The sequence below is a fragment of the Leucoraja erinacea genome, chromosome 1, assembly GCF_028641065.1.
Source record: "Leucoraja erinacea ecotype New England chromosome 1, Leri_hhj_1, whole genome shotgun sequence".
NCBI lineage: Eukaryota > Metazoa > Chordata > Chondrichthyes > Rajiformes > Rajidae > Leucoraja > Leucoraja erinaceus.
The window spans coordinates 29,779,202-29,796,165 of NC_073377.1; the positions used below are offsets into that span (position 1 = coordinate 29,779,202).

The 16,964-nt window shown below is 44.0% G+C and overlaps 1 protein-coding gene across 1 annotated transcript in view; it reads right to left on the minus strand.

The window, feature by feature from the left end:
* dnai1.2 (dynein, axonemal, intermediate chain 1, paralog 2) overlaps positions 1-16,964 on the minus strand; it is a 139,520-nt gene that overhangs the window by 65,027 nt on the left and 57,529 nt on the right. Inside the window, exons 12-13 of the mRNA XM_055632318.1 lie at positions 14,984-15,101; positions 12,169-12,212 (exon numbers count right to left, since the gene is read on the minus strand). Coding sequence (XP_055488293.1) covers positions 12,169-12,212; positions 14,984-15,101 — 162 coding nt within the window. The remainder of the gene's footprint in view (positions 1-12,168; positions 12,213-14,983; positions 15,102-16,964) is intronic.

The window sequence follows — 16,964 nt, forward strand, 5'->3', positions numbered from 1 at the left end:
AAAGGTACAGAGTAGATTTACGTGGATGTTGCCAGGACTAGAGGATCTATCTAGCTATCCTTTGCCCCATACACTAATTGACCCACTGAGTTCATCAGCAGTTTGTTTTTTTGTTTTTACTTGGAAACAAGCACTTTGGCCCACTGAGTCTGTGCCTACTCTTCCATTTTATTCTCCCCATATTCTTGTGAACTTTCTCTAGAATCTATCTCCTATCATTACAACAGTAAATTCCAAGTTTGTGGATGACACAAAACTGGGTGACAGTGTGAGCTGCGAGGAGGATGCTATGAGGCTGCAGGGTGACACGAATAAGTTGGGTGAATGGACAGATGCATGGCAGATGCAGTATATTGTGGATAAATGTGAGGTTATCCACTTTGGTGACAAGAACAGGAAAGCAGATTATTATCTGAATGGTGTCAGATTAGGAAAAGGGGAGGTGCAACGAGACCTGGTTGTGCTTGTACATCAGTCACTGAAAGTAAGCAGGCAATGAAGAAACCTAATAGCATGTTGACCTTCATAGCGAGAGGATTTGAGTTTAAGAGCAAGGAGGTCCTACTGCAGTTGTACAGGGCCCTGGTGAGACTGCCCCTGGAGTATCATGTTCAATTTTGGTCTCCTGATTTGAGGAAGGATATTCTTGTTATTGAGAACGTGCAGCGGTTAATTCCCGGGATGACGGCACTGACGTATGATGAAAGAATGGGTCGACTGGGCTTGTATTCACTGGAATTTAGAAGGACGAGAGGGGATCTTATAGAGACATAAATTTCTTAAAGGATTGAACAGGCTAGATGCAGGAAAAATGTACCCGATGTTGGGGGAGTCCAGAACCAGGGGTCACAGTTTAAGAATAAGTGGTCGGCCATTTAGGAATATAGATAGATAGCCTTTTATTGTCATTCAGACCGAAGTCTGAACGAAATTGCAGCAGTCATACATATAATACCATACAATAAAACAACAATAAACACATATTAACATCCACCACAGCGAGTCCACCCAGCATCTCCTGACTGTGATGGAGGCAAAAGTCTTAGGTCGCAGTCTCTTCCCTCCTCTTCTCCCTCTGCGCTGGGGCGATACCCCCCCCCCCCCCCCCCCCCCGGGCGATGTTAAGAACAGTCCCGCGGCTCAAACACCGCGGCCCGGGGTGGTTGAAGCTGCCGCCCACCAGTCCTGCAGACGCAGCTGCTGGCCCGCGGCCGAAGCCCGGACTCAGGCCACCACCGCCAAAACACCATCCCAGCCACCCTTACGTGAGTACTGCGCCGTCTTCAGCCTCGGGCTGGGCCGCCCCGACTTGGGCGCCGAACCTCCCCCGGACTGGGCTGCCCCGACTTGGGCGTCGTTTCTTCCCCGGGCTGGGCTGCCCCGACTTGGGCGTCGTTTCTTCCCCGGGCTGGGCTGCCCCGACTTGGGCGCCGAACCTCCCTCGGGCTGCCAGTGCCGCACCTTCCCGAGCTCGGCCGCTCCGACGGGAGCCTCGTTCCACCCTCGGGCTGGCCGTCCTCACGGGAGCATCCCAACCTCTTCCAGCCCTGAGCCGGACCAGCCTCACGGGAGCGAGCTCAGGGCGAGTCCTGACGGTGCTCTGCCTCCCGGAGCCTCGAGGTCGTCAGCTCTATTAGGCCTCAGCACAGACGGAGGCAGAGAAGGGGAATACGACAAAAAGGTCGTATTCCCCCGCAGGGAGAGACTGCAAACCCCGTTTCAACCCCCCCCCCCAAAACACAAGCTAAAACCAAAAAACTAGACTAACCAAACAAAATAAACAACATAAAAAACACAAGACAACGGGACCGCCGGTAAGCCGCTGCAGCCAGAGCCACGCCGCCACTGAGATACGCCAATGAGATGCGAATAAACATTTTTATCCAGAGAGTTGTGAATATGAGGAATTCTCTGCCACGGAAGGCAGTGGAGGCCAATTCATTGGATATTTTTAAGAGACAGTTAGATTTTGCTCTTAGGGTTAATGGAATCAAGGGATATGTGGAAAAAGCAGGAACGGTGTACTGATCATGATCATGATCATGTTGAATGGCGGTGCTGGCTCAAAGGGCTGAATGGCCTATTCCTGCACCTATTTTTCTATGTTTCTATGATTCTAAATTAACCTACCAACCTGGCTTTGACATGTGAGAGGAAATTGACGTACCCTGTGGTAAATCATGGAATCAAGTCAAGTCAAGTCAAGTTTATTTGTTACATACACATACGAGATGTGCAGTGAAATGAAAGTGGCAATGCTCGCGGACTTTTGTGCAAAAAGACAAACAACCAAACAAACTATAAACACAATCATAACACACATATACCTTTACATAATAAATAATGGAAGGAAAAACGTTCAGTAGAGCTAGTCCCTGGTGAGATAGGCGTTTACAGTCCGAATGGCCTCTGGGAAGAAACTCCTTCTCAACCTCTCTGTTCTCACCGCATGGCAACGGAGGCGTTTGCCTGACCGTAGCAGCTGGAACAGTCCTTTGCAGGGATGGAAGGGGTCTCTCATGATATTGTTGGCTCTGGAGTTGCACCTCCTGATGTATAGTTCCTGCAGGGGGGCAAGCGAAGTTCCCATAGTGCGTTCGACCGAACGCACTACTCTCTGCAGAGCCTTCTTGTCCTTGGCAGAGCAATTCCCAAACCAGATGGTAATGTTCCCAGACAAGATGTTTTCCACCGCCGCTGCGTAGAAGCACTGGAGGATCCTCGGAGACACTCTGAATTTCCTCAATTGCCTGAGGTGGTAAAGGCGCTGCCTTGCCTTACTCACGAGTGCTGAGGCGTTTGATGCCCATGTCATATCCTCGGAGATGTGGACTCCCAGATACTTAAAATCACAGCAAAAGCAATGCACACTCCACACAGGCAGCACCAGAAGCCAGACCCAAACGCAAACCCGACTCTACTGGCTGTACCACTGTGCCACCTTACTGCTTCCATTTTCATGATACATTGAAAGGAGTAGATGGCATAAAGTTGTAGTCCTTCTGACCACCCGTACCTCCATCCAAGGCCTGGTTTCATCTCCTTTCTTTAAGAACTTACCTCTCGGGTTAAGACAAATGCCTACAGATGGCTGATTTTACTTCGGTCACGTCAGTGATTCCGTGAAGAAGCCCCGCCAGTGCGCATGCACGTCATTACGTCATTCGCATGGCAAGGCACCGGACGTGCAGGGCTTCGCTCCCTGCCGACGGTAAGATGAAACCTGAAGGTAAGAGTTTTATTACTTACCAGGATTGATATTCGTGCAGGAACTTCTCTTCTCAGAAGTATCCTGCAGGATTTGGCGAAGTCCGGCGAGTGGACCGACTATGGGCTGTGGGGAGACCCTGGTTCCGACCGTGGAAGCAGATAGTCGGGTAGGTCGGGTTTTTCGCTTTTTTAAAGTCACTGACAAACGGTCAGTGTTTCAAACCTACTGTGTTCTCGGGGCCGGGTAAAACATGCAGGTGGGTGGGGCTACCGCCAGAGTTGCTGACAGTGAGGTCAGTGACTCACAGAATCATCCATCTGTGGGCCCCAGGCATGGGGTGCGATCACAGATAGTCAAACAGCCCTATTGAACTCGGGAGAGTTGGGCTGAAAGGATTCCCTTGGGGAAATAAGTATGTATTTGTGTACTTTTTGTTGTTGTTTTTTAACCCTTCACAGGCACCAGCGTGGGCCTAGGGTACAGGCCGCACCAGCAGCACCTGGGACAGGGCTGTTTAGAGTGTGAGTGCGGGCCTATGGTACAGGCCGCTCCAGCAGCACCTGGGACAGGACTGCTCAGTGTGTCAGCGTGGGCCTAGGGCACAGGCCGCACCAGCAGCACCTGGGACAGGACTGCTTAGTGTATGAGCGCGCGCCGGTGGTTCAGGCCGTGCCAGCAGCGCCTGGGACAGGACTGCTCAGTGTGTCAGCATGAGCCTATGGTACAAGCCGCGCCAGCAGCGCCTGACCAGTCGCATTGGCGCACGGAGGCTGTGAGGATTTAAATCTCCAGGTAATTGCCACAAACTTAGCTGAAGTTCGGGTTGTTTTGCTGTGATTCTGTGCTGTGTATTTCTTCCAGGACAATGCCATGGACAAGACGACCAAGGGAAAGAGGCAAGCCGCAAGAAAATCGGTAGACAGCCGCGGGAGTGCGGCCTGTGAATGGCTGCCTCATACCCCTGCACAGTCGCCGGTCGGGAGTGGGATGACTGCAGACATGGGTGCTGCAAAGCACAGAGCCAGCGCCAGTCAGACATAAGGTCACCAGCAAGTCTGTGAGGCCCACTGACTAGCCAGAGTCAGGAGCAGAGAATTTCTCTCAGGGGCTGGATACCGTTTTTTCAAAGGTTGCAGAGGTTGTTTCCCCAGGGCACACTCCAGGAGCAGGAGTGGTGTTGGCGGTAGGCTGGAGAAGAGGCCGTGCCAGCAGCACCTAGTAAAGGGCTGCTCGATAGCACCCTCATTGATGAGGCGTGTGCCATGGGTCAGCTAAGTTCTGACCCCGACTCTGACGGTGAGTTCAATCAAGGCGAAGAACGGTAGCTGCCAGATGTCCCATCCCTGGCAGTATGATTCGCTGCCCGTCAGAGTCAGGAGAGCCACTGGGAGATGAGTTGACAGCCACGATAAATTATTTAGTCTCCCATGAGCTACAGGAGCTCACGATGGATGAGACCACAAAGAAACACGAGACCCCGGGGAACTGCGTGTTGCCTTAAGGAGCCGGCAGTGAACCAGCTGATATGGGGTCAGATGGGCGTGGCATGCATGCCCAGGAAATGAAGCTGCAAAGCATGCTGCTGGGCCCAGTAATGACTGCGTTCGCAAGAAAAGGCAGCTGTCAGAGACGCAGCAAGGTTAAGCCGCCGGTGGTCGGCAAATCTGAGAAGGTATCCCTACAAGAGAGGTGCAGATTCCGGGTTTGGACCAGGAACAAGCCTGCCGTCGACGCAGATGCGCAGCTGGCGCTCTGCAGAGGGACCACGGATGAACGGCACAGTTCATCATTTGGCGACAACGCGCCCCATGCCTTCATCGGCAGTGGGCGGTTCACTGAAGCTGGTGGCAGCATGACAACTGGGCACAGGTTCCACGCAACCTACCAGTCCTACTCAACAAGGTGGGTCTGGCAATTCCAAAACATGGGTAAGTGGACCACTCACAAGTTGGTAATATTTACACTTGTTTGTACAGCATACAAAGGATAAAAGCATGGTCATCTGCTTAGAGGGCACAATGCTAGCATTCCAAACAAGTTTGGAATTAGAGCCAGAATTGTTGGTTTTCCAGACAGGCTCGAAAATTGGGCAAAGTTGTCATGCAAAGCACCCATGGAATGATGGCAGGAGTGGCCTGTTCATTACGAAAAATACCGTTTAACTGTACTAATAACAGTAAAACATTGCAAAATGGGATAAACTATATTCCCAGGTTATTTAACAAATTATAAAATCGGTGTTTTGACTCGGAGTTCGAAAACACTTGTTATGTTTGTCTGGATGATATTCTAACGCTGTATTTTGGTTAAAATCACCGGTTCAGTCTCAAACTATATTTGAGAAATTGGGCTCAGCCATCCAGCTAACTTTAAGTTGTTACCTAATAGACTTGTTGGTCATTGGGATTTATCTTTAACTATTGATTAGTTATGACTCCGCCTTGCGGCACGAGATGGGAGTTAATAGAAACCTGTTAAAGCTCAATTCTATTCATCTAGAGTATTGGCAATATTGTAGCTGTGACTCAGCTGTGCAAGTCAGGAAAGTAGCAATCTCACTAATGACATGTGGGTGATTGTTTACAAGCTTATGCTTTGAACAGCTGAAGTTACCTAAGTCACAATGATGAACAAACAGTAATCAGCATTGCTCCAGCTAAGTGCTCTAAGATGGGGAAAAAATTGCAAATGTCATCTCTAGTTGGAGGTGCAGGATATTTGCATGAGTTGCCAATTCTTCAGCTGTTGGTATCAACTAGCTATAGACGCTAGACGCATCCCATGGGTAAAGGGCTATTGAGCGAATACATAATCTACAAGCCCAACTTCAAGTTGATACACTACGGTGGTGGCAGATGTTAGTCACATGGCAATCAAGTAAAGGATTCAGGACAACACAGAATAAGTGTTGAATCACAAAGTATTTATGAAAATATGGTTCATGCCTTTTCACTGATTGCAAAAATATGTGGTATTACAGTGGTGAGAGATACATTCTCGCCACAAGAAGGAGGAATGTTCTTTTATGCCTTTCTCCATTTTGCCTCATCAGTAGGGTCTTGAAATAAAGTCAGCAAGATCTCTCTTTAGTTTTCGTACTGTCTGACTGGCTGTGCAGACATGCTTCCCGCTTCCGTCGGGCATGATAATACAACCATATAAGATTATTCTAAAGAAACAAAAACTTTGCTGGTTCAAACTTTGGTTCAGGAAACCAGCCTCTGCATAATAAAACAATTATTGATTTACACATTCTCAATGGACTGCCTTACGGCTCAGGTTGTCACATCGAGCCATTCATGTGCTCACTGCAGATTGCAGGGAGAGCATCAGAAAAGCAGTACTTTCCTATTCAGGAGATGGGAAGGGGGTTTGTTTAATCTTAATGTTACATTTAATATGGTACAGATTACTGACGTCTTCCAGTCGGGTTTTATTTCAACCCCGGATATCGAGTTTGTAAACGATGTCTTTAACACAAGTTCTCCCAGTACACATATACGCAGTATGGGATATTGACATTGGTTTAACAATACTTCACCAAAGCCAGCTACATCCTTAGTCATGACACTAGGATCAGCACAACAAGGGCAGACATTGCAGAAGCTGCGGCTAGATAGGATGGAAATGGCTGCAGATGCCATTACATTCTAAACTCTGATCTACACAAGCAGAGCAGACCAAGGGTGGCAGGATTTAAGATCATATTTCGACATACCCGACGGACTCACGTCTATGTGTGAGGGCAGGTTTGCTATATTATATCGAGGCCACCAGAACCCTATGAGGTGTGGAATCAGCATTGTTTTTTAGCCACAAACAATCACACAAGAAAAAGTCAGTTCAGACTATTTCAAGGTGGCTGAAGCAGGTTCTGGTTTTATGCAGGTATTGACACTGATGATTTTGCATCTTTTTCCATCAGGGCGGAACTAACGTTCCCATCGATCATATCCTCATGATCGCAGGATGGTCAAGTGAATGCATTTTCAACATTTTTTTACCATAGGCTGATTGCCGAAACCGGGCTGTTTGCCCATTCTATTTTGCATTCACTTTTAGCCTCCCCTGACATAGAGGGGTTGCTATTGATTGCTTTATTCACATAAGCCATTAATACATTTGAATCAATGTTATGGTTAATGCATTGTTGATTATTCACTCATTCTGAGTCAATCGATGCGCGGCATGAAATCACAGAGCTTTGAACTCTTCACGGAATCACTCACGTGACTCCGATGTAAAATAATAAGATTAAATGAGAACTTACCAGTTTGAAGTTTGATCTTTATTTTATCAGGAGTTACGTTGGTGATTACGTGCCCACCATGCCCAACCCTCTCTCTCATAAAGGTCATATGGTAGTTCTCATGGTAGCTGCTCTTACTATGTTACTTCAAATATTCTGTTATCTGTGATTTCATACCGCTGCTTTGAAGATTGACGTGCATGAACACTGGCGGGGCTTCTTCACGTAATCACCAATGTAACTCCTCATAAAATAAAGATCAAACTTCAAACTGGTAAGTTCTCATTTAATCTTACTATTATATGTAAGGACAGTGGATAAACTTTGTGCAATGCTGTTGCTGATCTCTTTAGGTGTTCATCTGTCACAGAGGTTAATTTCTAAGCCTGAAGTGGAAATGCAAAGTGGTTCATGATGAAAGTGAGAAAAATAAAGTATTTTTCGAGGCAAGTAGACCGTAGATGCTGGAAAATCAAGTGTTCCTCCAGCAGTTTGCTTTTCTCTAACAATATTATTGTTTGACTTAGGTATTGCAAAGTAATCCCTATGTTCTCGCGCAGAAACCGTTCTCCTCAATATTGGAAGCACATTGGAGATTTCTTTCTGCAGTGCCTTCCTTCACTATTGTAGTAAATAGGGCAGCTTGGGTAAAATGAGAAAAGTTGTTTGCAGGCATTAGTTACACGCCTATTAGTTACAGGCCTATTTCCTTCGCTCCATAGATGCTGCTGCACCCGCTGAGTTTCTCCAGCTTTTCTGTGTGCCTATTTCCTTCGCTCCATAGATGCTGCTGCACCCGCTGAGTTTCTCCAGCTTTTCTGTGTAACCTTCGATTCTCCAGCATCTGCAGTTCCCTCTTTAACATTAGTTACACACTGATTTACATAAGCAGATCAGGAGCCTCAAATGGCCCTGAAATAAATTTGATCTTTTTAAGAAACCAACTGGGTTGTGGCAAATTTGAACCACTAGCCTTTAAGAATGGATTTCAGATTATTTACTATCCCAAAATTCACCATGTGTGCATAGTACTTCAGAGAAAGAGTATCACCAATGAAGTTGCACGCCCATCAATTTCACATACCATTTCCAAATACTAAAATACAAGATAAGAATCAAAAATAACTTTTATAGATCTGCTTTAAACAAAAAAAAGCATTCAAAATGTAAGGAGAAGGAGATTTCATTACCAACAGAGAGAAAGTTTTGGATGTTTAAACTTCAGTGGGTCACAGCCTGGCATCAAGCTGTCAGCATGTACAGAAATGCTTATTAGCCTTTTCACTGGAGAACTCCTCTTGACACTTATTATATATAATTCAGTTGTTTAGTTGTCCAATACCCTTCTGACATCATCCAGAGTCCCCACAGTGCCAAAGAATAAATGATGTGCATGATTTATTTTGCACTACTTTCTTTACTAGCTTATCTTAAAAATGTAATGTTCCGTGAATTGGATCAATATTGCAGTTCCTCTCCTAACACTGTTATATCAGTTTTATAGATTTATTTTGCTAAAATTACCTTATGCAATGAATGTATTTAAATATAAGCTGCATTGATTAACCTCTTGAGCACTGATATTTACTCAATGTTATTGCAATAATTTATGGATTTCCTCCTTTCAAGATTGACACAAAACATAATTTTCAAATGTAAATGGTAATTCACGTATGGAAATGAAAGTTAATACATCAATAGTAGATGAGATATAGATTATTGCATCAGTTGATGTAGAACGACAGGACAAAATATCTCATTGTGAAATAATTGCACAGAGTATTTTAATTGTGTAAAGGATAAACGAGCATTTAACTGTTTCCAAAATTGGAATAAGAAAATATACACTGTTATCAATTCCCTAAAAGACTATTCTCCACATAATAGGTTTCTCATTTATTTATGTAAATGATAACACATCCAATCACAACAGATTTCAGCAGTTAACAGAAGCATAACTGTCATAGAGTCATAAACAGGTCATTCAATCTAACTTGTCCCTGCCGACCAACATGCCCATCTAAGCTAGTCCCATTCCCCCACATTTGGCCCACATCCCTCTAAACCTTTCCTATTCATGTACCTGCCCTTTTAAATATTGTTATTGTATCTGCTTTAAATTTCATGTGCGTTGCTCAGGTATTCCCTGGGAAACGTCTTTTCATTTTGCACTGTACAACTGTTGCTTGCAAGATGACAATAAAGGTTGATTGATTGATTGGATTGATTGATTGCTTCAATTACTTCCTCTGGTAGCCCATTCCATATACCCACCACTGTCTCTGTGAAAAAGCTGCCCCTCAGGCTCAGTTTAATTTTTTTTCCTCGCATCTTAAACCTATGTCCTCTAGTTCTTAATTTTCCTACTCTGGGAAAGAGACTCTGTGCCCTTTCTAATCCTCAGCCTTCAAGCCTCCTGCACTCCAAGGTCCTAGCCTGTCCAATTACTCCCTGCAACTCAGTCCCTCGTGTCCTGACCACATTCTCATAAAACCTCTCCTCATAGTTTACAGCTTAATGGCATCTTACCTATAGTAGGGTGTTCAAAACTCAGCCCAATACTCCATGTGCAGCCTCAGCAGCACTTTGTGCAACTGTAACGTAACAACTCAACCTCTGTGCTCAGTTCCCTGACTGAAGAAGGCCAATATGCCAAAAGCCTTCTTCATCACCTTATCTATCTGTGATGCCACTTTTAGGGAATGATATATTATTTCTGAAATCTTGCATTTATTCTTATTTTACAGCCTTTATATTTAACTAGGCAGTAATCTTTCAATGAAGATAACCAGAATCAAATGGAATACACCCACAGTCCAAATTATAGGACTTTGTGATCAATGTGGACAGAATGGGGACAGATTCAAATACCACAATTTTAATGATCCATTCCATTGCCTGAGTATTACCATTGTTGACATACAATCCTAAATAATTGAAAGTATACTTGTTTGAAATGTCTTTATTCTGTTCATTCCATTTGTTCTTCTCTTACTGGCAAGAATCAGCATTGGGAAACTATTACTCATGTTGTTCATAAAGGAAGCAGTACCCAAAACATGAAATTAAATTTAATGAAAGGCGTTCAAATTATTTATTATCGGAAAATAATTTAACAGAGGAAATGTTCTATGCTTGTCTAAATGTCTCTTAAATGTTCTGATCATATCTGTGTCCACCCCTTCTTTTGTCATTGTATTCCAGATGTCAACCACTCTGAGTGAAAAAGAAATTCCCTCAGATTCTCTTAAAAAATCCTTCCTCTTAAATTAAACCTATGCCCTCACTTTTGATTCCCCTACAATAAGTAAAATGCTTGATTATCTACTCTATCTATGCTTCTCTTAATTGTATATACCATGCCTCAGTTCCTTAGCTCCAAGGAAATATAGACCAGTCTAATCCAATCTCTCTTTATACCAAAATCTTCCAATCTACGCAGTCCCAGTTATGGGCCTGTCCCACTTAGGCAACTTTTTAGGCGATTGCAGGGGACTTTGCAGTCACCACATGGTCGCCACATGTTCGCGAGTGGTTGCCGGGGAGTCGCCTTCATGGTCGTGAGCAGTTCCCACATTTTGGGAACTCGTCGCGGCCTCATTATGGTCGCCAAGAATTTTTCAACATGTTGAAAAATTAGAGGCGACTAGAATGAAGTCGCCATGGAGAGTAACGCGAATTCTTGAGCCGTAGGTGGGTCGCAAGGAGGTCCTAATGGGATGCCTGGAGGTCGAAGGTTCTCGGAGGTTCTCGTAGGTTGGAGCCGGTGCTGACTGGTGAATTTCATTGGCTCATTGGGGGAAAAATAGAGGTAAGCAGTAGTTTTCAGAACCAAGGAACCGACAGGTAGTGCTAAATGTCCGCCAAACTTCACAGCCATGTATCTCTGGCTTCTTAAAGGTTGTCTCCACTCCTTCTCCCTCCTCCTCCTCCCTCTCCTCCCTCTCCCCACCCCCTCTTTTTAAAGGACTTACACTGTACTTTAGCTGTCTTAATTACAGCGCCAACCTTCCTGTTCATCGCGGTGTGTGTCTGTATCACCTTGGCTTTGCTCCGTGGGAATTTTTTAGACAGCGCTCCCCTGCTTGCCCTGTCCCCGCCTTTGCGATGTGTTTGTGTGTGTGTGTGTGTGTTCCACTCTGACAGTCGCCGTTCCAGTTCCCGCTTTTTCAGGCGACTGCCAGCAGCTGAAAAATCGCCTAAGTGGGACAGGCCCATAAATCTCCTGTTACACCTTCAAATCATACCATTCTTGATTGTTAAATTACCCATGCTGTGGATACACTTTCTTCGTTGTCAAAACGGTGCTCATACAGTCAGTACTAACTTTTACTTCCAATACTGAGGAGTAGAAAGAATCATCTTTTTATTGTCTGTCCTGAAACCCAGTCTTTAGAATTAAAGACAAGCAGATATTTAAACATACAGGATTGTGATGATGCCAATCACCTCACCTTAATAACCGTTCCTAATTAACTTTCAGAAAATGGTGATGGGTGCTCTGCATGATTTTCTGAAGGTCAATGAGGATTAATTAATAAAGCTAGACTTGGTTGACATGCCATGTTTTGTAAAATCAATGTAAATAAACTAAATGGATGTCTTAACACTTCTCAACCAGCTTTAAAATGAATAACAATAGAGTTTTTGTGTATCTCTTGTATAATGCTCAAAATGCAGTATGGGTTATTTCTAAATTCCAACTTACAGGAGCCATGTGCCACTGCGAAAAGGTCATGGTATCTAGGATTCCTGAAAATTAGAAAGAGAAAATTTAAATTACTTACTATTTTCTTTATTTTCTCTCTTGTAGTGCTAGTACACACAACACCTCCTAATATTAAAAGAGATTGAGACATTCTGTCCACTGTAAATGGTGTTTCTACCCTTCTTCTTGGCATTTCTAGTGGCCCAGAAAGCTGCCCAAATTGTTTTCCTTTCTGTTAAATAGTTCCCAGTAACCAGGTGACTTTTGCTGACAATTTATTTGTGTGTGAGATGCATCACATCACTCTGGTATCAAAAACAATTGAAATTCAAAGCATTTAACTGCATGATTCATGTCAGCAGAACATTCGATTACAATGTCTATCACTAAGTTTGAAATTTAAATAAGATATGCATGTCAATTGTGTCGCATTTAAAAAATGACAGTTAAACGTACACAGAAAATCTATGGGCTGACAGTTTGAATAGAGAATATTGGATATGCACAGTGATAGTAAACAGCATGGAACAGTCAATGAGCATTAGACAATAGACAATGGGTGCAGGAATAGGCCATTCGGCCCTTCGAGCCAGCACTACCATTCAATGTGATCATGGCTGATCATCCACAATCAGTATCCCGTTTCTGCCTTCCTCCCATTTCCCCTGACTCGGCTATCGTTAAGAGCCCTATCTAGCTCTTTCTTGAAAGTATCCAGAAAACCGGCCTCCAGTGCCCTCTGAGGCAGATAATTCCACACTCACAACTCTCTGTGTGAAAAAGTGTTTCCTCATCTCCGTTCTAAATGGCTTACCCCTTATTCTTAAACTGTGGCCCCTGGTTCTGAACTCCCCCAACATCGGGAACATGTTTCCTGCCTCTAGTGTCCAAACCCTTAATAATCTTATGTTTCAATAATATCCACTCTCATCCTTTTAAATTCCAGAGTATACAAGCCCAGCCGCTCCATTCTCTCAGCATATGACAGTCCTGCCATCCCAGGAATTAACCTTGTGAATCTACACTGCACTCCCTCAATAGCAAGAATGTCCTTCCTCAAATTTAGGGAACAAAACTGCACACAATACTCCAGGTGGGGCTCACTAGGGCCCTGTACAACCGTAGAAGGACCTATTTGCTCCTATACAACTCCTCTTGTTATGAAGGCGAACATGCCCTTCGCTTTCTTCACTGCCTGCTGTACCTGCATGCTTACTTTAATTGACTGATGAACAAGGACCCCCACATCCCGTTGTACTTCCCCATTTACCAACAACACCATTTAAATAATAATCTGCCTTCCTGTTTTTGCTACGAAAGTGGATAACCTCACATTTATCCACATTAAACTACCTCTGCCATGTATCTGCCCACTCACCCAACCTATCCTGTTTGAAGCAGAGCTCGAACTGTGAAATAGCTTAATCAAAGAACTGGGGCCTACTTCAGGATTACTTAAAATTCTCAATCCTACATGAGCCACTACCTGAGAATCCATCTTCTTCCTTGTAGATTTTTACTTTTTGTTTAGTCTCACCTTTTAACCTGCCAATGTCCTATCACCATTACCCCAATCATCTCCCTGCACCACTACCCAGTTTATTTCTGACCCAACCATATAGTCCATAAGCTAGAGTACTGTTTGATCCACCTCTACTCCGTTGGGAACTTATGTGTTACAATGCTTAGAACTATATTCTGCACTCATTATCTTCCCCTTTGCTCTATCTATTGTACTTGATTTTGAACTGATTGTATCTATATCTATATATGGTACATCTGATCTGTTTGAAAAGCATGCAAAAATAAAGCTCATCAGCACCCTTCATCTACCGACTCTTTGCATACCTTGGGTAGTCAAAGCAAAGAATGCTTCCTGCCGGGCCATGGGGCAGAAGACTTTCTGCCGGACCACGGACTGGGATTGCGGCTGGAGGCCTTTATTCTCGAGGCCTCCCGGATGGCCACAGAGAAACCCGAGTCGGAACCCCGCCGGGGCCTCGCGAGTCGGAGGAGCCTTGTGGGTCGGAGCCCAGGTCATCGGAGCCCGGGTCTGAGCGGAGCCCGGGTTGGCGGAGTGGCTGACGGAGCCCGAGGCCGGCGGAGCTTACGGCCGCGGCCTGGGTTGGAGCCACGGATGCCTCAGGAGAGGACCCGGCAGCGTTGTGGAGAAGTCAGATCGGCGGTCGATGAGGGAACCGTCTGAGAGACAAGGACGGACACGTGGGAGTGAGGATGCCACTGCCAAGGGATAGAATGAAGGGGATTGCCGAAAGGGAGGGGGAACAGCAATTGGGACCCAGTGTGGGGGGACCACCATGAGGGGAGCAGAACAATGGGGACCTGGCATGGCTTGGGGTGGGGGGGGGGGGGAATTTGTTGCTTTGTAAGCGCCCTTCATGGGCACCCATTGCATACCTTCTTACTAGGTATGTAAGGAAAGAATTTCACTGTGACATTTCAAGTATTCATTCATTCATCCCAGTATCACAAAATCACAGTGACTTGTCACATGCAACAATATAATAGTATCAGTATCATTCACTGTACCTTGGGACATGTGACAATGATAAACCTAAACCTAAATCAATAAGCATTCTGCTTGTTCCAATGGTTCAGATGAATTTTAAATATCAAATTATGTTATCCTCGGAACAGGAGGAAATGATTAATATTTTACCTCAATCAAACCTGGGGAATTTTTGATTTGCAATAGAAAGATGTCAGTAATATATGGTACATGATGCTACTTGATTACTTATTTTTTATTATTGCTTATTGAACTTGTACCTAGTTTGACAATTGTGATACGCACCAGGACATCCCACAAACTGACAATTTCTTAACCTTGTCATAAAAATATTTCCACAGAGGTAGAACAGTTCCCTCTTGATCTCGGAATTCATCAGAAGGATCTTCAAAATACTTAAAGTCTGCAGAGAGAAAAAAAAGGTAAATTCCATATTTAATGTTAATAACATTTAAGAACTGTGCTCTGAACATAAATCCTATTTTATTTCATTAATATTTATTTCATAATTACAAATGTTGTTGATTTTCTTGTAGCTAAAGGTGAGAATACATCACGTGGAGTCATTACAAAATCGGCAACTTTGAATTTGTGGTCAGCAGCAAAACAATGGTGCTCGATGCTGACTTTGAAGATAGGTAGAAGATAGACACAAAATGCTGGAGTAACTCAGTGGGACAAGCAGCATCTCTGGAGAGAAGAAATAGGTGAAGTTTCAGGTCGAGACCTTTCTTCAGACTGAGAGATAATTTTCAACACTGGTATGGGGCTCTTTATGACAAGAATCTTTTCTTTTCTGACACCTGTTGCTGCCATGCAATAGTTCAGAAGCATCAAGCACCTGGCATCAAGAAACTAACATATCATCAAACTGGATGAATAGCCAGTTATATTAAAGCAATCTAACAGGTACCATATCAGGAAGCAAAAAAGTCCTATTTTCAATTATCACTTGTTTGCGGCTGGGAATCTCACGTAAAGTCCCTAGTAGTTAGTTTAGTTTGAAGAAGCATGGGGGAGAGGTCACAGCTTTTGACCATGCACGAGTTTGACTATGAGAAAGATTAAAATGTACTTATACAAGAAGAAGTTTGGATGAATATCTTACTGTTTTTACTACTACAATAAATAAACTATTAATCAAGAAACTGTTTGGAAGATTTATCTTTCAACGGTTTTGTGGAGAGCTTGTGGGTGTGTATCGATTATCTACTGATCCCCTGTCTTTAATTAGTGACCAAAGGACTAATCCTTGAAACGATATAAAAATCTGTCACTACACTTGTCCAAATGTCTTTTAAACGTAGTAATTGGTACTACCACTACTTCTTCCTCTGGATTCACTTCTGCCCATTATTATGGTGTATTAGGGCATGGAGGAAATATTAAATGGTTATTAAGACGACAATGAAGACAATAATTTTCATTGTGGCATTATATTCAAGAATCCAATGTTTTTCAAAGAATATATAAAGCTGAGAGGAGATCAGTTCAAGATGTTAAAAATATGTACAACATAAAAGCAAACCAAGTAAGACTATTTCATAGAAACATAGAACATAGAAAAATAGGTGCTGGAGGAGGCCATTTGGCCCTTCGAGCCAGCACCGTCATTCAATATGATCATAGCTGATCATCCAAAATCAGTACCCATTTCTTTCTTTTTCCCCATGTCCCTTTATTCCATTAGCCCCAAGAGCCAAATCTAACTCTCTCATGAAAACATCCAGTGAATTGACCTCCACTGCATTCTGTGGCAGAAAATTCCACAGATTCACAATTCTCTGGGTGAATTTGGGTTTCCTCATCGCAGTCCTAAATGATCTACCACTGATTCCTAAACTGTGACCCCGGTTCTGGAGAATATTTTTTCCTGCATCTAACTTGTGTAATGCTTTAAAAATGTTATATGTTTCTATAAGATTCCCTCTCATCCTTCTAATTTCCAGTGATTACAAGTCCAGTCAACCCTTTCTTTCCTCATATGTCAGTCCCGCCATCCTGGGAATTAACCTGGTGAACCTACTCTGCACTCCCTCTATAGCAAGAATGTCCTTCCTCAAATTAGGAGGCCAAAATTGCACACAATACTTCAGGTGTGGTCTCACCAGGGTCCTGTATAACAGCAGTAGGACCTCCTTGCTCCTAAACTCAAATTCTCTCACAATGAAGGCCAACACCACATTAGCATTCTTCGCTGCTTGCTGTACCTGCATGCTTACTTTCAGTGACTGATGTACAAGGACACCCAGGTCTTGTTGCACCT